Raw genomic sequence first — 20,723 nt, forward strand, 5'->3', positions numbered from 1 at the left:
TATTTCGGTCCTATGGTTTTGATGAGGCCTGAGCGAGATGGAGTCTGGGGTGCCCTTGAGGGATGAGGGTTTCCATGTGATGCCAGTGAGAGGCCCTTTCACACTGGCTTTGCTTTTTAAGGCTGAAAAGTCAAACTGTAAGTTGGGCGGACACTTGGTTTCCCCCAAACGTCTACATCAGCCTCCCCTTGCCAACATGCTTGAGTTCATACCTCACCCTTGGTTGCCACTCCTTAATTTTCCACACAGTTTACCGGCAAAATGGAATAGGTATTGAAAAATGAGCTAATTAGAAATGAGATTTAAATTTAAGCTGAAAGGCCTACCTTCATAAAACCTTTCTCAAATACTTTGCAAACCTGGATTGAACACGTTTCGTCTTTTAGGGCATGGCCTTAGCAGTTATCCATGGTTGACCTTATTTATCATAAAACAAGACTCATCACATCGCTTTTTAAAAAAAGAATGATACATATAGAGGTGAGAAAACGATCTTTCAGGGGAAATCAGAATCTTGGATGGGCACCTCCTTCCCTGCTACACTCTCCTGCTTCCTCCTTGGCAACCTCTCCCCATGCCCATCTCAGGGGGTTGTGTGAGAAGGGTGGAAAGATGAGGCTTCCTTGTTCTGTAGTGTCCGTGTCGCCACTGCAGTCTCCAAGGCCTGGCACAACGCAGCCTACAAGCAGAATTATCTACTAGTTTCATTTTCTAAACATCTCTAGATTTCAGGAAAAAGATCTCCTAGGTTTATACTTGGATCTTGGGTCTCTGGCCCTCAAGCTTGTAGACGAGAAACCAATGTCTTAGATTGCCATTACAGACAGGTTCCAGAAGTTGTGTGAATTCTGAGGGTTCAGAGCCTTCAGCATCCATATTTCCTTAATTAGCTAGGAATCATACATACACGTGACTACGTATGTAAAGTTGGCTCCAGAGAAAGACAAACATGAGGGTTGAGAAGATTAGAAATCTTAGTGTCACCCCAACTCATAATCATGTAACTCACTCGTAGGTAGATAATAACGGAATTTAATATGCTTTAGCTGTCTTGACGCTAAGTTTGAAAATACTCATTTTTAGAACCTACAACAGCACGGGAAGTAGCTAAAATCCCCCAGGAAATATCTAAAACTGGCTTGCAAACAGAAGAGTTAAACCAACAAGGCCTGTTTTTCCTGGCCTCTGGCTCAGTGGTCGCCAGCCCCTTCTTCCTGCTCTACACTGTTTACAAGCGCAGCGTACCCCCATCCATCATTTCTCCTCCAAACTACCACAGGCCAGAGGTGGCAGTGAGGGCCATAGCTTCAGGAGACAGATACTGTGAGACTGCAGGAGGAGTCACGCCACTTTCTGGTGTGTGGCCAATGTGGCTCTAGTACAAAGGTATTTTTAAAACATTTTAAAGAGGAAGCCTCGGCTGAGAACCACACATTCACCCTTATTTCTCACCTTAGAAACTCCTTTTCCCTCCTAAACGCCATCCCACTTGTAAGACGCAGAGCTTCACTGCCTCAGCCGAAGCTTCTCAGGCCTCTCTCGCCCACAGATCACTTTCTCCCCTAAACCCAATGGCTGCTTCTGGTGTTACTTGACAATTAATCGTGCCATTGCCTCACGTTTCTCACAAGCCATCTCAGCTTTCAAACAAACAGTTTTGCTTCAAGTTTGTGGGTCAAGTGATCATGGCGAGTCTAAAATATTTTTCCTCAGAAAACGATTTCACGTGATGGTTAGCTTCCCAGGTCAGGTCATAGATTCTGCTTAATCCATCACACAGTTTAAAAGTGGAAGAAGGCTGGGCTCGGTGGCTCAGCCTGTAATCCTAGCACTTTGGGAGGCCGAGGTGAGTGGATTGCCTGAGCCCACGGGTTCGAGACCCACCCAGGCAACTTGGCAGGACCTCATCTTTACAATAAATCAAAAACTAGCCGGGCATGGCAGCACATACCTGTAGTTCCGGTTACTTGGAGGGCTGAGGTGGAAGGACTGCCAAAGCCCAGCCAGTCGATGCCGGAGTGGCTGTGAGCATGCCACTACTCTCCAGCCTGGGTGACGGAGTGAGGCTCCAACTCAAAAAGAAAAAAAGGAAAAAAAAAAATTTTTTTTTTAAATGGAAGAAAATTAAAGCAATGTTACCAAAATAGAGAGTAAGGGATTCCTTTAGTTGTATTCAATGCTATTTGGTGGGCATTCACATACAGAAAGAGAGGAGAAAAGAATCTTCTGGTTCAGCCAAGGGTGTATTTTCTCATTCACCTAAAACTGTTAACTAACACTATCATAAACCTGATACCCTTGGGGTTTTTTTGTTGTTTCCACAAAATCTCAGGAAGAGAATGAGAATGATCATGAAAAATTTCCCTGAGGCAACTGGTCAAGATGGAAGTCGAAAAGGAAGAAGACTTAAAAAGACAAGTATAGTCAAAGTGACTTTCAATTAACGGAACTCCAGTTGATGGAAGAGCAGTCTAGTCTGGTCACCTGTGTGAGGAAGTCTCCAAGGAGTCTGGTCAGGAATCCGTGGGGCTGCTCTCCTAAAGCGGAATGGCTTGGGACCCACAGGATGTGGGAGCGAGGAGGTAAAGCCTGTACTTGTCTGTAAGCAAACATTTGGGGCTCACTGACTTAGGAAAGGCCACATTGCCATTTCTTTGTTGACTGTCATTAGATTTCAGGTTTCTTGGTGTGTATAACGCATAACTTAAATTTCACCACAGCCCTGGTGAAGCTTACTGCAGTTCTTCACATTCACAGTGGATTATCTTTCAACAGAAAGGCAACGGTAAGGCTGTTAACTTTGCGTTATAAAATAGGCCTCTTTCCCCGTCTCATTATGTGAGAAGAGGATTTTTTTCTCCCTTTAAACAAAGTTCCCTATAAGGTCAGAGAGATTACAGAGGGAACAAAGAAGGTGAAAGATCTTTTTCTTTTTTTTTTTTTTTTTTGAGTTGGAGTCTCACTGTCACTCACTGGTTGGAGTGCAGTGACACGCTCACAGTCACCGCAACCATCCAAGTAACTGGAACTACAGGCACACACTACCATGCCTGGCTAATTTTTTTACTCATTGTAGAGACAGGGTCTCACCAAGTTGCCCAGGCTGGTCCTCAAACCCCTGGGCTCAGGCCGTCCTCTCGCCTCAGTCTCCCAAAGTGCTGAGATTATAGGCTTGAGCCATTGTACCTGGCCTATGGGGAAAGATCTTAGGTTTCCCTTTTTTATTTTTTTTTATTTTTTTGAGTTGGAGTCTCACTTGGTCACTCAGACTGGAGCGCAGTGGCCACTCCCAGCCACCACAGCTTCGCCTGCTGGGCTCCGGCGATCCTTCCGCCTCAGCCTTCCGAGTAGCTGGAACTACAGGCGCGCGCTACCACACCCGGCTGAGTTTTTGATTTATTGTAGAGATGAGGTCTCGCTGCCCAGGCGGGTCTCGAACCCTCAGGCTCAGGCCATCCACTCACCTCAGCCTCCCAAAGGTGCAGGATTACAGGCTGAGCCACCGAGCCCGGTGGTTTTCCTTTATTTGTCCAACTTTTCTTTTTTATAATCCCTATTATTTATCATTCTGGATTCTTATCTTCTTTCTCTGATATAACATCGAAATTCCCAATAGAAACAGATTGTAAGAGTAAACTTTTTGTAAGCTATTATAAAGTTATTCATGTTTGCAAACAGTTACTGGGAAGGGCAAGTATACAGTACTTTAATTTGATTAGTGCATTGTTACAGTCTTCAGAATGAAAAACTTATAATAAATAAAGCAAATGTATTGTGATATCAAAAATGAGGCACAGTCTGAAACATACTATGAGAGCCATTCTTCAAGGTTGGTGTACATAAAATGTCCCATTAAGTGAACATTAAAATGAAAAAATATAGCTAGAATTAAGAATTCAACATTGACTAACTCGACTCAATGGAACAATTTAAAGATAATAATGGATTATGATCAAGTTAAAGGAAATATGAGGCAAGGAACTCTCAATCACTGTACCACAAAAGAAAAAGAAAGAAAAATCCAAACCTAAAACTTGGGACTTGGCCGGTTTTCTGCTTTATGTGTAAAAATTTTTTTTTTTTTTTTGAGTTGGAGTCTCACTCTGTCGCCCAGACTGGAGTGCAGTGGCCGCTCCCAGCCACCGCAGCCTCGACCTGCTGGGCTCCCGCGATCCTTCAGCCTCAGCCTTCCGAGTAGCCGGAATTACAGGCATGTGCTACCACGCCCGGCCGATTTTTTGATTTATTGTAGAGATGAGGTCTCGCTGCCCACGCGGGTCTCAAAATGTGTAAAATATTTTAACGATATTAAGCTATGGATGTCAAAATGGTTTCCACTGGCAGATCACACTACAATTGATACACACTATTCATTGGTTCATATCACATTGCGTTAATTTAATATAGATTTTAAATCTAAAAGTTAATAGCTAAAAATTACTGATTCCAAAGTGAATTCCTACTGAAATTTCCTTGGTTTTTAAAAAATACAAATGCCCCGTGCCTTGGGAAGCTGAGGTGAGTGGATTGCCTGAACCTGTGGGTTCGAGACCTGCCTGGGCAACTTGGCAAGACCTCATCTCTAGAATAAATCAAAAACTAGCCGGGTGTGGTAGCGTGCGCCTGTAGTTCCAGCTACTTGGAAGGCTGAGGCGGAAGGATTGCTGGAGCCCAGCAGGTCAAGGTTGCGGTGGCCGGGAGCGTGCCACTGCACTCCAGTCTGTGCGACAGGGTGAGACTCCAACTCAAAAAAAAAGAAAAAAATACAAATGCATGATGTAATTTTAAAGATAAATGCCCTAATTTAAGAAATATAAAATCCTTCCTAAATCACATGTACTTTTCCCTCTGCCTGATGACAATTAGCACAAATTATTTTTTTCTGAAAACAAATACTTAGACTGTTAATTTCTGTAAAACATTTCAAAAAGTTATTGACTTAAAATCCAAAGTTACAAAGCCCTGAGAAATAGGGCTAACCACAGAGATGCCAACGGATTACAGAGGAGCTTCTGGATGCCATGATGGCCACAGTACTATGGCTGCAGAGAACATAGAGCATGTCACTTCGGTACTAGTTCTCCTCTTCCCCCAGACGGCTATACTTCAGGAGCAAAAAGATTCAACAACTTGGTTTACTCTTACCATCTCACAAGATTTACAACTTAAATACTCTTTCCAGTCTGTTTAGTTCTTCTCAAAACATATGTTCCAACATATGTTTTATTCTTTACTTTTTATTCTTTGTATATGGTCCTATATCAATCAGTGTTCCCTTCCTTTTTACTTTTTAAAATTCATTATTTATGTGGCTGTATGCAAAGGGGACTGACTAGCCTATACTATCTTAAAGCCAACTGTCTTGTATCAGAAAGGAAATACAATTTCAATTGGTTTTAAAGCTATAAAAGTATTAGAAAAGTTTTCTGATTATAGAATGATCTTAATAAAAACACTAACTTGCCTGAGTTAGCAAATAAGATATTTTAGTTGATCATAGAACTCGTTTTTTAAATTTATACAAGTATGTTTATGAGTTAGTTTCCATCAAAGTTGGGCATAAAAATTTGCAAAGGAAAAATAATATGCAAATAATTTATTCAGCAAGTGTAATATAATAGACCTGGGAATCAGATCTCTACTAATGAATCATAACTGTACAGAAAGAGATGTTTTACTTTGCAAAATGAAGATTTGTGTTTTATTATTAAACACACCGATTTTACTTCCTTGGAGTTAATTAACTACTTTCTGTAACACAATTAAAACATTTACCTGGTTTGAAGATGGCTTTTCTTTCTCTAACTTCATCCCATTGCTTCCCTGCATAACACTCAAAATATTTACTTTAGTAAAAGGAAACCTCAGCATATGAACTTTAGGATTATACTTTCTTATTAAAAATGCAAAGACAAATGCTATTCGTATGCTAGTTTATTTATCTTATTATTTGAAGACAAATTCATGATGACAGTTGTCAAGAACTGATTACAATACCAGGAAATTCAAAGAACAAACATTTTGTAGAGATGATGTTTTTATGTTTATTTCTGAAAAGTATGCTATCGCATTTTCACATACCAAGCTGAGAGGCCATTTAGACTATTTCTTTGCTAATTTTTGCTTACTGCTGAAGGGAAGATGATATCCAATGAACTTTAAATATCCAATTCACATCCATCATTGTCAAAAAAGAGCAGGAAGACAAGGAGGCCAAAAGAAGCAGGACAGAGAAAATGCCACATGGATCCAAGAGTTGAGATAACCGACAGTAAAATATATGTTCTTTGGTTAGCAAAGGGAAAGGGAAAAGTATTGCATACATGATAGATACACACTAGCATTCTAAAGCAGGAGACAAGAATGTCAAGAGTGTATTCTTCCCCACTGGCAGATGGAAGGGCTATTATTATAAATGAAAGGCAGCAGTCGTGGATGCCAGGCACTTTTGTTGTGTGCCAGATTCTGAAGTCCAGATGTAAGCAGGTTACCCCTGGGACAGGACAGGCTTCAGTTCCCGCAGTAGAACAGAACCAATCACAGTTTTCTCAGTGTTTATGATAAGCTGGGCTGTAGAGCCTTCCTTCAGTTCTACTGTGACTAGCAGCAGTGACCCACTGTGCACAGTTTTAGCTGCAAACCTGGAAGAAAAAGAGAGACCTTTTATCATGAGAAGGGGATACAGGGACAGACTACATTCAAATAGGTTTAAAATAACTCTTTTTTCTCAAATGAAATAATTTACTGCAGGCTTCCTGCTGCCAAAAATCCAAAGTCAAGCATTCTTCTGAGGAAAAAAAAAAAAAATCAATCAACAGCCCAGACCATGCTTACCACAAGCAGGCAATTTTAGTGAATCTTTAAAACAGAACAAGAAAGGAAAGGCTATTTTATTTATTAGTTTGAACAATAGATGGGCATGAATAATTCTTCAGTACAATACATTTGAGACTCATTCATTCATTTGACATTTAACTGTTCACCATGCAAAGGGCCATGTAAAATAGGCCACTATATTTTTATTTTTAAAACATGTTAAGAAAAGGTAACTTTCTCAAAGAGATTGAAATTTTAATTCCTTATATCTGAAAATGATTATGCAAGAAGTTAGTTTTATTAATACGTACATTACAAAATTCTTACTAAGTTTCAGTGAATTCACTCATGTAAAAATATTTACTCTCTAATGCTAATGATGACATGGAACAAAATCATGTGACAGCTGAGTGTAATCTCACACTTCTCCTTTTAAGAACATGCTTAGAATATTAGTTCCCTCTTTTTACTTTAGAATAGAGGAAACTGGACATCTAGTGCTCTATTACTAAATTCCAAGACATGAAGAACCTACTAATTACATGGAATTAAAAGCAAAACTAGCCTTTTAGGCACTGCAATGGCCTGAAAGCCGTTAGAGGCACAATGAGCTTCTGTCAATCCTGCCAATTCGTCCTGCACGCACAGTTGAGCCCCAGGGGCCTGAGAGAAGAGGACGGGACCCTCCCAGCGTCCATTCTCCACATGCAACGTGTTCCACACATTTTTGCAAGGAGGGGCTTTGACTGCAGGGATGACTGGAGAAAAACAAAGTTGCTGCACATGAGCTTTTGAAAACACTAACAAGTATAGAGCAGGTCTGTGACCTGCTGTGACCCCACTTTGCAGGGCCAATCCCCTTGCCCCTTTCTGTATGACACGTGTCTGAATCTGAGCCATCTGCCTCAATTTGCGCGACATCTTCAGCCACAATGGCACCCAGTTAGCCCTGACAACAGCTCACAATACATAAAAATAAAACTGCCGCGATGACAGCACGCTGCGGACTATTCAAGAGCAAACCAACTGGTCAGTGTCTCATGTCTGACAATTAGCATGGGCCCTGCACAGAGCCCACAGCGTCCTCAGGGATTTGTTTAATTACCATCAACATAAAAGAGGGAGTTTATCAGGAGACACTCAGAAAACTTCACTCCCGACTTAATTAAAATATTAGCCACTTAAGCAGGAAGCAGATTCTCTTTAAATGAAAAGTAATTTCTTTTTTGAGTTTTTAAAAAAATGACATCAAGATCTCATAACACATTTGATTTATTTTTTTTTTTAAACCAAACAGGCCATTTGTTGCCTTCAAAAAAAAACATGAAAATCGGGTTTCCAACAGTAATTAGAATAATGCATTAAAAGCAAAAGAAATATGCTAATTTTACCAAACTGAAAATCCTATTAACACTTTGAAGTTAATATGGGCTGTGACAAAACATGTTCGAAACTTCCTTAATCATTTACTTGTGTGCTCGCTACAAACATGCCAAAAACTTGCAAGGAATCAGAGTTTTCCTACTGAGGGAAGCAACTGTAAGTAATCAGTTTAAGACCAGAAATCATGCCAGTGTTTTTAAAAAGGTCTATAAATCTCATAACCCACATATCCATTTGCTTTTCAGATGTACACACAAGAGAGTAAGAACTGGGAACCTCAGCTCATTCTGAGAGAGCACAAAGATCACCAGCCCCCAAACAATCTCTTTTTTCTGTCACTCCTTATAGGTTTATGCATTTGTTTTGTCTAAAGGTTCTTCTGGTTCATAGGAGAATGCTATATCTGTATTTCTGTTAAACCATGTCACCAAAGGATATGAGGTGGCTCTGTTTTCCCACTCATTTATGCAACTTTTCCCGTAGATTTGGTCATCATTCTGTAATTCATTCAACAAATATTTCAACAGAGGTCCCTATTTCTGACAGGGTTATAATTATGTAAACAATAGTCTTATTAGTTCCTTTATTTACTTAACACTTGTACCTTGGGACCATAAAGGAGATTATGTCTGAATAGGGACACAAAAGCTCTGTTGTTTGAATTTCAGGGTTGCACAGCCCCAAGGCACATTTTTTCTATTAAAAAACTTAGAGTCAATGCTATAATACAAAATTGGCAGAGACAAACGTCAATTTTGATCTCAATATGTTGACAGAAATTAAAATTACTATCTTGTACATGTTTCTGAAATCCTATTCCTATAAAACCCTTAGTACTATAAATAATAGGGGTATGAAAGAAAGAAAGCATTTGCTTGCATGGCAGTGGAAACACACCAAGCAAATTATCCTAGCACAAAATCTGTTAGCGGGTGTAAAAGCGACTGCCTTTATTAACTGGGTGTCTATGTTCTAGTGGGCACAAATGGCGGAAGCAATGTTTTAAAGCAGAAGACTAGAAGATCAGATGTTCTGACACTCTCATTTCACAGTTCAGAAAGGATATATTTAATTGGAACACAGCATGATCACAGGTTTGTTTTGGTCCATGGTAGGCAAAAGCCACTCCCCAAAATTTATTAATCATTCAACTCCTGAACAGGCTATGCTTTAACATACATTTACAAATAGTTATGGAATGAGTACTAGTTAATAGACAACAAATGGTTAGCTTTTGGATATAATAAACACTGAGCATAAAGTCAGCTTGGGTTAAATATTTATATTCCAAACTTAATGGTCACCGTCAGAACCTCTGTGTGTGGCCTCAAACTAAAATTACCTGTGACAAACATTTTGCAGAAGGCATGAGAAGTTTATGATCACTATAATGATGATAGCAGTCATCATTTACTGAATGCTTACTGTGTGTCTGGCAGTGGGTTCTAAGGACTTCACTTGCATTATTCTACTTCCTATGAAGCAGGTCACTTTATAGAGGAGGGAACTGAGCCTCACAGAAACAGCACTTGCTCAGGGACACACAGCTAGTGAATGGCTGAGCCGAAATGGGAACCCAAGCATTCTGGTTCCAGGTCACATGCATTATCTTAATATATTTTAAAAATGTATCTTTGATCATTTATTTTTAACAGCCAGACAAGAATTTTTCCTATCACCTAATATGCATATAATCTACTACTGTTACAAAAACTTGAAGGAAGATTTTTTTCTTCAAAAATTGTGCACTTGACTTTGTAATAGTCTGCAATTCTTTGCCGTATTTTAAATTTCTGCCCTTAAAGATGTAAAACATTGTAAGTATCCCCTACCCTCTACTCCCTGAAGAGACACCAGCAGTGAAAAACATAAAACCTTTTGAATGGAGCTGTAAGACAGGGAGGGACTACTGGGAGACCAATCAACCTCGAAAACCAGCAACACCACAAATGAGAACAAATACGCGGATGACAGTTAAAGATGTATTGCCCATGTACGACGGGCTCCGTGTTATTAAAAGGATACCATCTAGATATTTTTCATAATTTTTCATTTCATTCTACCACCAAGCACTTGCTGTTTGTAATCACCAACTGAGAAGGTAAACTGTTTGGATATATCTGTATTTCATCTTATTAAATGTCTCTTTGTCTATTATCTCTAGCAATTGACATTTAATCTTTGAAGCCTGTAAGAATTCTTAAGACTTAAGAAAAAGACAAAAAAAGCTAGTTGCCAAAGATAAATGAAAAAAATGTTTCACTCTTCTTAGAAAAGTTATTTTGTCTTAACTATAGTAAGAATGATAAAAACATAAAATAGCAACAACAAATCTGAACAAACATATTATCTATAATATATAGATTTATTCCCTCATGTACTTAAAGCCATATTTTTTTTAGATTTGTGACATATTAGCTATGAACCATAAATGCTCTTTGTTAGAAAGACAATAAATCCTACAACTCAATTTTTCTAATAATTAAAATTGTAATAGGACATTAACTTAAAAATATCTGAGAGTCTGTATCAATCTCCAGGGTAGTCACAAACAAAACATTTTTTTACATAGTATTGGATTTGCTACACTTCATGCAACAGCTCTAAGACATGCTTTTTCTTTTCTTGGATAGTCTTCCTGGTCTCTGATTTTTCTATTGTGAGTTCAATTTTCTTGTGCTTTCTGTTCTACTGGTTACCAGAAGCTGTGACAATGACCCACTCAGGCTAAAACTTTTTTTTTTCCTACTCTGTACATGAAGCCTTCAATTACTGCCTGCTGAAGCAGACAGAATCCTATTAGTAAGAAAGACGATCACAAGATGCAGTGCCCTGCCCTAGCTGTATAAAAATAATTAGTCCAAAGTTGACAAATGTGTAATGAAGTCGCACAATCATTATATGTAAGAAATACTGGTTTGAATAAGCCTCCTAAACATCAATACCAAAGCATGGTAATTTGTGTTATCTTCCAAAGGATTTAAAATTGTAAATTCCTATTACCTTGAGTTAACATAGTAGGACATTTTAAACAGGCAGAGAATTTGTAAGCTGTAAAAAATTCTATTTTGTTGACTATAAAATTGCATTTTAAAGTTAAGCCCATTATACTATTGAATTAACAGTGTGGAAGAAAAAGCATTTACATGTGATTCAAGGTTAGAGAATTTATTCAAAGCATTTTTTCCTGTTTTTTTTTTTTTAATCGCCCAACAATATTATAATATTTTCCTCTGACAATTTAGATGAGAAGAGTTTAAATAAAACACACACTACCATCGTAATTTAGGACTCTATTTTTCGAATTTAATCTTTAGAGATGGTATAAAAATTATTTCCCACACTGTCAGGTCAATGATGTATCCTTTATTTTTATGCAAGAAAGCTAAAAAAATGTAGGTGGGTGTCCTCAAAGAAGATATAAAGCATTCCAGTTATTTCAGAGCATTTTGGGTTCATCTCTTTGGTGGGGCTGGGGTGAGATGTGAGTTAACGAGAGAAAACCAGCAGTAAAACAAATACATTCTTACCCTGCTCTCTTTGGTTCCTTATAAAATTGTCAACCCAGAAGGAAAACCAGCAAGAACAGCTTTCTGTCATATTTACGTGAAAACGGTTATATGTTTCTATTAGTAAAATGACTGCATCAGTAGATATTACCTCACAAATGGTACAATTAAATAAAAGTTAAGTACAGACTGTTTTAAAGTAAAAATAATCTGTAAAGTTTGGTTACTTCTCAAATATCCAAATATACTTGCTGTGTAAAAACTGAGGTCCGCATTTGTTTTTCAATGAAATATGCTCAGAGCCCGCAGTTCAAGGCAGTCAGATAAAAAGCAGTGCTGTCCTCTAGTGGACAACCACCAACCCAAGAAAAAGCTCTTTTTTTATCACTAAATAGGTTCCACAAATCTTCAGTCCTGTTTGAGACTCAAAATTTGTCATATTGTAGAAAAGATCTAAGTCTGATATTTTTATATTTACAATGGTTTATACAAAATTTTATTTTAGGACAAATGAAGCAGGTTGACAGTAGGATCGGGGTTTATAAAACTAGGACACCAAGACATTCAATGTTATTTGATAAGCAAAAACTGTTTTCCATCATGATTGTCCAAAATTACCCAGAATTTAAATCCCCCATAGTTACCAGGGGAAAGAAATAAAGCAAGTAACAAACAAAACAGTAGCTCAAAGGTTAATTAACCTAAGAACAGAAGAAAGGAAAATAGGAGAGATCCCATCAAGAACTGACTATGCCATCAGTGTTTGCAACCCCAGTACTAGCAAAAGCTGTCACAAACGTCTTCGAAAAATATCGAATGAAGAAATTACACACTGTAGACCTTTTAGAGAGAAAAAATAATATATAAGCATTTCTCTTATTAATAATTTTCAAACAGGTATATAATAATGTGATTAATTAAATAAGCTTAAGGCCTACCAACAAAATAAGTTGTCCTTTATCTGTATTTTAATTTAATTAACACAATTTTTCTTTTAAACCTGTATTTATATGTATTGACAAATTAAAAAGTTGACTGCCAGGTTGCCATGGATACACTGTTTCATTCACAGCACCAGACTTTCCTAGGCGTTAAGGACCTAAGTAGCAATAATAAAACAACATTTATTCTACTAAGATTATAATTATTCACAATGTTAAAAACTTGCGAATTTAAAATGTGACAGAGCAAACAAAATCTAAACCACAGAGGGGAAAGGGGAATATAAGTACTGAATACCAGTTAATAATGAAAATTGTTCTAGGATCTTATTTAAAAGGAAAGAACTGCCGGGCTCGGTGGCTCAACCTGTAATCCCGCGCCTTTGGGAGGCTGAGGTGAGTGGATTGCCTGAGCCCGCAGGTTCGAGACCCGCCTGGGCAGCGAGACCTCATCTCTACAATAAATCAAAAAATCAGCCGGGCGTGGTAGCGCATGCCTGTAATTCCGGCTACTTGGAAGGCTGAGGCGGAAGGATCGCCGGAGCCCAGCAGGTTGAGGCTGTGGTGGCCGGGAGCGGCCACTGCACTCCAGTCTGGGGGACAGAGTGAGACTCTAACTCAAAAAAAAAAAAAAAAATAGGAAAGAACTAAAACAGAATCATGGCAGAGACAAGGCATTCTGTCTTCACTCAAATATCACGTTTTTTCCCTTATAGGATCAATCTGTTGTTCAAGAAAGGGAAAAATGAGCAGGTAGTGTGACAACTCTTTACAACAATACTATTGTATATAAATATAGGAATTCCTGAATATGGGTTAAAATGTGAAATGGCTGCGGCTGCTGAAAGATAAACTTTTACTTGTTGTCTAAAACTGTTTTATAGACATCACTGTAATATATTGCAATAATGAGCAATATACTATCTCACTAGAGCACACTTGGATAGATTAAAAACTATATTAAACATCTTATCTACTGGTATCCTTTACTGACTAATCTGTAAAAAAAAAAAAAAAGGAAATATATAAACATAGAAAAAAATTTTTAAATGTGTCATACGGGGTGGGTGCAGTGGCTCACACCAGTATGTAACCCCAGAGCTTTGGGAGGCCAGGGTGACAGAGTGAAACTGTCTCAAAAAAATTTAAAAACTAAAAGGTGCCAAATACCATCAGCACTTAATAATTTGGGGCAACTTCAAACTGCGAACTTTGGAACACTGGCCTTATAACCACTTGATGTACTAGCTAAAATATAGATTCCTGAGCCCCATCCTAGATGTACTGAAGCTGAGTTTTGGGGCCCACATGGGTTCCAGAGACCTGAGTTTTACACCAACTTCCACACGATTCTTTTGTATAGAAAAACAAAAGATTTCAGAGCTATAGACTTTCAGTTTTTGGCTTTCTGGTCACTGTACTAATCATTAACACTGTGACCAGAGAGCAGAAAATATCATAAGAGTGAACAACCTAGTTTCTATGTTGTTGACTATGAACCTCCTTCATAAACTCTCACTTGATATTTCTGAGAATCAAAAAAAATGTTTCCTGGCCCTGGATGGACCCCAGATTCCCACAGCTAGTTCCCCTAGGCTCCTCCCTTAAAACACATTAAAAGTAAATGAACTTTTCCTGTGTGATCATTCATACACTGGTTTAATGCTGTGTCCATTTTGCCCTTTGTATATGATTTATTTATGTATTTGTTCTTAGTACTGTCTTAAGTAATATGCATTAAGACTTTTACAATGTATGTTTCATTAAAATAAATACTAACATTGAACACAGGAATTGAAGATATTCAGTCACACATTTAATAAATGCTTTTTGATGATGACAGAATTTTCTCATTTCTGTACTACTCATCATGTGGTAACTATAATTTGGAAAATAGCAGATGGGCACAATTACGATAACTCTGTAGATTTCAATAAGATGATTTTGCTCTCAAAGAGCAGCTTTTTCAAGTACCAGAGGAATGACAATGGAGTTGAGTCAACAGTAACTTGTGTGGCTTTGACCCTATCACTCATTTAGAAAATCAAAACTAAATGCCATACACTCTAACAGTAGATATGTTTTCTCAATTGATCTTAAACGTGTTAACTATATAAGAAATGTTCTTGGTTTTTGAAGTGAATTCCATAAAATTTGTGCTCCTCTAATAGACTTTTCCTTAATGAAGTCCATTTTCTATTAAGTGTTAAAATAAAATTTGTACTTTATACCATTGCATACTTCTGCATATTGATGAAGATTCACTCTTCTTAGATAAATCTTATGTTAAGTATTTCTTCATCTGGTATTTCATATAAAAATATTCAAATTTTGAAGAGTAGTAGGAATAAATTATTCAAAAAATAGGCAATAGGAAGATTATACATTGAATGGTTAGAAAGAACACACTAATGCTTTTTAAAAGTCCTTTCAGAAAGAAAAGATCCTGAAAAACTAAATAGGATGTAGGACAGCCAAGAGTCATTTATCATACCGAAAGTTTTGATCTCTTAAAATACTAATAGTCAAAATGCTTTTCATATTGGTGTTTTAAAGAATAACCCTAAACTGATTACCATTAATAAACATTAGAGTGACTTTAATCCTACTCTTTTGAAACTCAAAAAAGCAACTACTGCAGAAGAATAAGGAAGTCATTCAAAAATCTGTTAACTTCTTTTATTACAATGTAAACAGTAATTGCTATTTCATTTTAAATAATATTAAGAAAAGCATTGGTACAGGTTTATTATTATTTTTGTTTTAATTGCTATAAGCAAAAAGTGTTACATATACAGGGTAATTCATGTCAATTTCTGTATGGAAAATACAAATAACCGTAGGCGTTTATTACCTGGAAGCTCTCTAAAATTTAGAACATTATTACAGCTATACTTCAGCTGTAAAAGCAAATATGAAATATTTTCAACACTGTATAGAGGGACATGAGAAGCAGTAAAGACAGTCCATTCTTAAGCATATACAAGCATTTTATTCACTTTTGACTCTAGTAATTTGGGGGCCTCCTCCAGGTTACAGAGTCAAATATCAGGCCACTGAAGACAAGGCTAGAACAGAAAGTGTCAGGACATGGAGGGCATGTATGAGGACCATGAACATTAAGTTTGAGTGCAATCTCTGCATGCCAAAGTCAAATATAAATGGCTCATAGCTGTGTGTCTCCCCTGCATCAGCATAAATAATTGAGAACTGACTGCTATTTTAATTTAAATCATTCGAGCAGGCCTAACATTCTAAACCAGCAAAGCAAGTTACTAGTGAATCATGCTTTAATAAAAATTACACAACTGTGCTAAGGGTCCTTCTTATTCTATCTTCCAAGAGGAAGACCGCTTTCATACTATGTGGCTTTGAGAAGGTAATTTTACTTTTCTTCTAAGAAACAAAGATCTGGAAGGCTGACATTGTTTTCAGAAAAGTTAACAAGAAAAAAATAAACAACTCACATACAAAACAAAAACTAAGCAATAAGTTCCAACATAAACAATGGCTATTCTATTTTTTTTATACATTACAAAAGAACATACTAAAACCAGGCTGCGGTACTGCTGGATACTAGATGTGTCAAGTAAAATTTCATACTGGATAAGCATGACATTTTGGTGTTTTAGGAATATCAATAATTCCAAGGATCCATAAATAAAACAAAATAGCTTCTGTTAAAGAAAATCAGCTAGAAAAATGAAAAGAGGTATTTAAAGCAGAAGTTAAAACAGGAAAACTTAGAACCAAAATATTTATTTTTACTAAAAAGGCTTCTGTTCGTTTTTTTCCCTATTGAACAACATTAACTGATAGATGAGTTGTATTTGCATGGCCTTGAATTTATGTTCTTATTTTATCACCACCCTATGTGAGATAAAGCTTGTCAAGAAAGCATCAGACCTTTTGAGCAACTTACTTAAGGATCCTCTACTCTTAAAAGAAAGAGAGAGAGAGAGAGAGAGAGAGAGAGAACAAAGTAAATCTATTTTTTTGGATTGTTTGTTTGTTTGCTTTGAGTCAGAGTCTCACTCTGTTGCCCAGGCTGGAGTACAGTGGCATGATCGTGGCTTACCACAGCCTTGAACTCCTGGGCTTAGGCGATCCTTCTGTGTCAGCCTCCTGAGAAGTTAGGACTACAGGTGTGCACCACCATGCCTGGTTAACTTTTTGATTTTTTTAGTAGAGATGAGGTTTCACCATGTTGCCCAGGCTGGTCTTGAACTTCTAGGCTCAAGCAGTCCTCTTGCCTCCACCTACCAAAATGCTGGAATTACAGGTGTGAGTCACCATGCATGGCCCAGTAAATCTATTTTTTTAACTAGCACATGCAGTCTTCATTTTGTCATGATTAGTATGATGAAGTGAGGCAACTGAATACGGTAACAGCAGATCAGCTTTTCTAAGGCCAAGTCCAATGTTCAAGTTCTTCCATAACTATCACAGAATTTCACTTCAATCCCTCCCTTTTTTCCCTGCCACCCATTTCCAAACACATGAGGAACATAAAGCCCATAAGAAGTTGTAACTCGGCCAGGCTCAGTGGCTCAGCCTGTAATCCTAGTACTTGGGAGGCCAAGGTGAGTGGACTGCCTGAGCCCATAGGTTCAAGACCAGCCTGGGCAACTTGGCGAGACATGGTCTCTGCAATAAAATAAAAAACTAGCCAGGCATGGTAGCGCACACCTGTAGTTCTGGCTACTTGGAAGGCTGGGGCGGAAGGATCAGGATCGCTGGAGCCTAGCAGTTGACACTGGGGTGGCCATTAGCATGCCACGGTACTCCAGCCTGGGCAACGGAATGAAACTTAAAAAAAAGAAGTTAAACTTGCCTGAGATTACCAAGCCTAACAATGGCAGAGCTAGGTCTAAAAGCCAAAGTACCTGTAGCACTTTTTATATAGCGCTTCTCCCAATCCTGTCCCAATTAAAAAAAAAAAAAAATGTTTTAAGGTCCAAAGTCCTTATCTTTTATTCTAAATTTATTATCTATGGTTGCTAATCATACAAGAAAGGGTACACTAAATACAGTGTGCAGATATTTTTAATGGCAGAACTATGCCTACTATGAGATGGTTTGGTTTGCAATGAATGCCCTTAAGCTCTCAGAGGAATATGCAACAACTGCATGGATACAGGGTAATTATTTTTTATCTTCGCTTCTGTTTAAAGCCAGTGACACTGATAAAAATACAAGAGGGCAGCCGGGCTCAGTGGCTCAACCTGTAATCCCACGTCTTTGGGAGGCTGAGGTGAGTGGATTGCCGCAGCAGGCCGCGGGTTTGAGACCCGCCTGGGCAGCGAGACCTCATCTCTACAATAAATCAAAAAATCAGCCAGGTGTGGTAGTGCATGCCTGTAATTCCGGCTACTTGAAAGGCTGAGGCGGAAGGATTGCCGGAGCCCAGCAGTCTGGGCGACAGAGTGAGACTCTAACTCAAAAAAAAAAAAAAAAAAAAATACAAGAGGGCAAACATATCAATCACATTTTCTGCAGCCTTTCGGGACAAATGGATCTCATGTTTCAGAGGCTGATGTTGAAGATACTCCTGGTCTAAGAAACAGAGGTTGCATTTAGCCCCATGTTGGTTGTCTAGCAGCTCTGGACTGCAAGCTGTCTTAAGGGACTGCTCTTCAAAATAAATCGGTATGGAGTACCCAAACTTCCTCTTTCAATTACAAAAGTCCAACTCCACTGCTTTATAAGATAGTTTTTCCTGGAAAACTACTTAATCTGGTGAAATAAGATAAACTCTCAACCACTTTATAAAAGATATCCTTACACATTACCAAGCTATTATAAAATGTGGATATATGCTGTGTATCTTTCAAGAAACAACACATCAGTATAATAAGGATGCTATAAAAATGGACATGAGGACCTTAACCCAAACCAATCAACCAAATATGCCATCAGAAAAAAAAAGGAATGGTGTATGTATATGTTTAGGGGTGAGTATTTCCAAAGAAAACAATGAACTGAAAATTATGAATTTATACATATGCAAGTTATCTCTACATCATGTATTAGTGAGCCTACCTGCATATATTATCCTGGCCAGAAGGGACTGCACCCACATTGGCCACATTTACAACCTTCTGAAGAATCACAGAGGGAGTGAAATTCTGTGGTGCAGCAATGATGACAGCAGAAGTTTCATTCATTCCTGTTAGCATTCCTGTAAAAGCAAAAGAAGATTCCTTCTTACTAATTTCTTTATGAAAACCACATTTAAACAACGTTAAGCTTATGGCCAAAATTTAAACGCTTTTTTTTTTTTTTTTAAACAAAAAGAATTTCATTTTAGAATGTAAGTTACAAGAGAATTATCATTAAATTAAAACAAACTGAAATTGTTTCAAAATCCCCATTTTGTAGGAAAATGTGTGAAAATACTGTAAAACAAAATCACCCTTAATAAATTTCATTTGAAGTATTATAAGACAAAAAGCTGTGAATCACAAACATAAAATTCCAATTTCGGTCCCTATAAAATATACTAAATCCAGGCTCAATGTAAACTTAATATTAAGCCTTTACTTTTTAAGAATATATAAATGTATTTATTATCTCTATTCCTTCAAAGACTGCTCATTGTCAAATGCTGCCAAAGAACAAATCAAGGTAATTCTGGTATAACCAGCAGCATTACCTGATGAATAGACTCAGGATGACAGATTGAAGTTATCTCAACAATGCCTGGAAGTCACTGAAAATGTGTAAGTATCTAAAAGCTACACTTTCATCTCTACAATAAATAAAAAAATTAGCTGGGCGTGGTAGCGCGCACCTGTAGTTCCAGTTACTTGGAAGGCTGAGGCGGAAGGATTGCCAGAGCCCAGCAGGTCGAGGCTGCGGTGACCAGGGGTGGCCACTGTACTCCAGTCTGGGTGACGGAGTGAGACTCCAACTCAAAAAAAAAAAAAAAAAAAAAGCTACACTTTACGATAACAGCATTTGCCTAGTGAATGGAAATACAGTTGCTGACAAAAACACTAATCAAAATTTCTGAAGCAAAAGTTTAAAAGCAAAGGAAAAAATGTGAATGCAAAATTTTAAGTTTCAGAGACATTTCAAATAATATTTAGAAAATAAACTAAGTTAAGCAAAACCATGAATAAAAACCATACAAAGTTAATGTAAGACATGCCATTAATACCAGAATCTTACATAAAAATGTCCAGTGAACCAATTCAACACCATACTAAACATTTGGATAAATACTGAAATTTAGTAGCCGGGTTAAAAATCAAAATAATTACAACAAATGCCATCTACTTGGATGTGTGATATAAGTGTCCATGACGGTACCTAGTAAAACCAATAACACTTTGAGACATTTGACATGTGCACAGTTTACAAAATTTATGAAAATAGTAGAATTTCATGTTCTTAAAAGTTCTGTACTTTCAAGTCTATATAGTTAATTTATTACAAATGCAACCTAAAATTTTAAAAAGTTCCTGTGATTAGCGGTATGAAGATACTAAAGCCTAACACTGTAAAAAGACTTATGCCATCAGATAGAAAACAGAATCATCTAGCTTCTAACAAGGAGCAATTTTTACTAACCACTTTTAAACTCTGGGAACACTATGTTCTGTCTTAGCCCGTTTAACTTCAATATTAGGCAAAAGCTTTAAAAACTACACAAGCAGTCAAACACAGCTTTTAAGTAAAGCACAGCGGCTGACATAACACTGCTGAGAGATGTGTGTACTCATTTAGGATTTAAACCTTCTCCATTAAGCTCTATTGAAGAGCAACTGCTGAATAAATGAATGCAACTATGTTTATGTTAAAAGCCTGTTTCCCGCAGCATGTAATTAAAGGAAATGTTGTACAAAGCCAGTACTTTTGTCAAGCTCCTGTAAATGGAAAGATGGATAGCACTCAGAGAAGTGAATGCATTGCTTCATATTTAACCTTAACACTCTTGTCATTAATGGTTTGTCTAACTTGTTCTATAAAAGACAAGGTACTGCTCCAGTGAAGTAAAATTAAAAAAATCAACTAAACCATGCTTTTCAGAACAGAAGATTCATTATCGTCAGCTAATGTATTGGCATAA

The 20,723-nt window shown here is 37.5% G+C and overlaps 1 protein-coding gene across 1 annotated transcript in view; it reads right to left on the reverse strand.

Moving 5' to 3' along the window:
• Positions 1-5,920: 5,920 nt before the first annotated feature.
• AP3B1 (adaptor related protein complex 3 beta 1 subunit) overlaps positions 5,921-20,723 on the reverse strand; it is a 245,200-nt gene continuing 230,397 nt past the window's right edge. The window contains exons 25-26 of the mRNA XM_008049368.2: positions 18,692-18,830; positions 5,921-6,641 (exon numbers count right to left, since the gene is read on the reverse strand). Coding sequence (XP_008047559.1) covers positions 6,488-6,641; positions 18,692-18,830 — 293 coding nt within the window. The 3' untranslated portion in view covers positions 5,921-6,487. The remainder of the gene's footprint in view (positions 6,642-18,691; positions 18,831-20,723) is intronic.

Source organism: Carlito syrichta, unplaced genomic scaffold (assembly GCF_000164805.1).
Source record: "Carlito syrichta isolate Samal-C Ts95f unplaced genomic scaffold, Tarsius_syrichta-2.0.1 Scaffold133743, whole genome shotgun sequence".
Classification (NCBI taxonomy): Eukaryota; Metazoa; Chordata; class Mammalia; order Primates; family Tarsiidae; genus Carlito; species Carlito syrichta.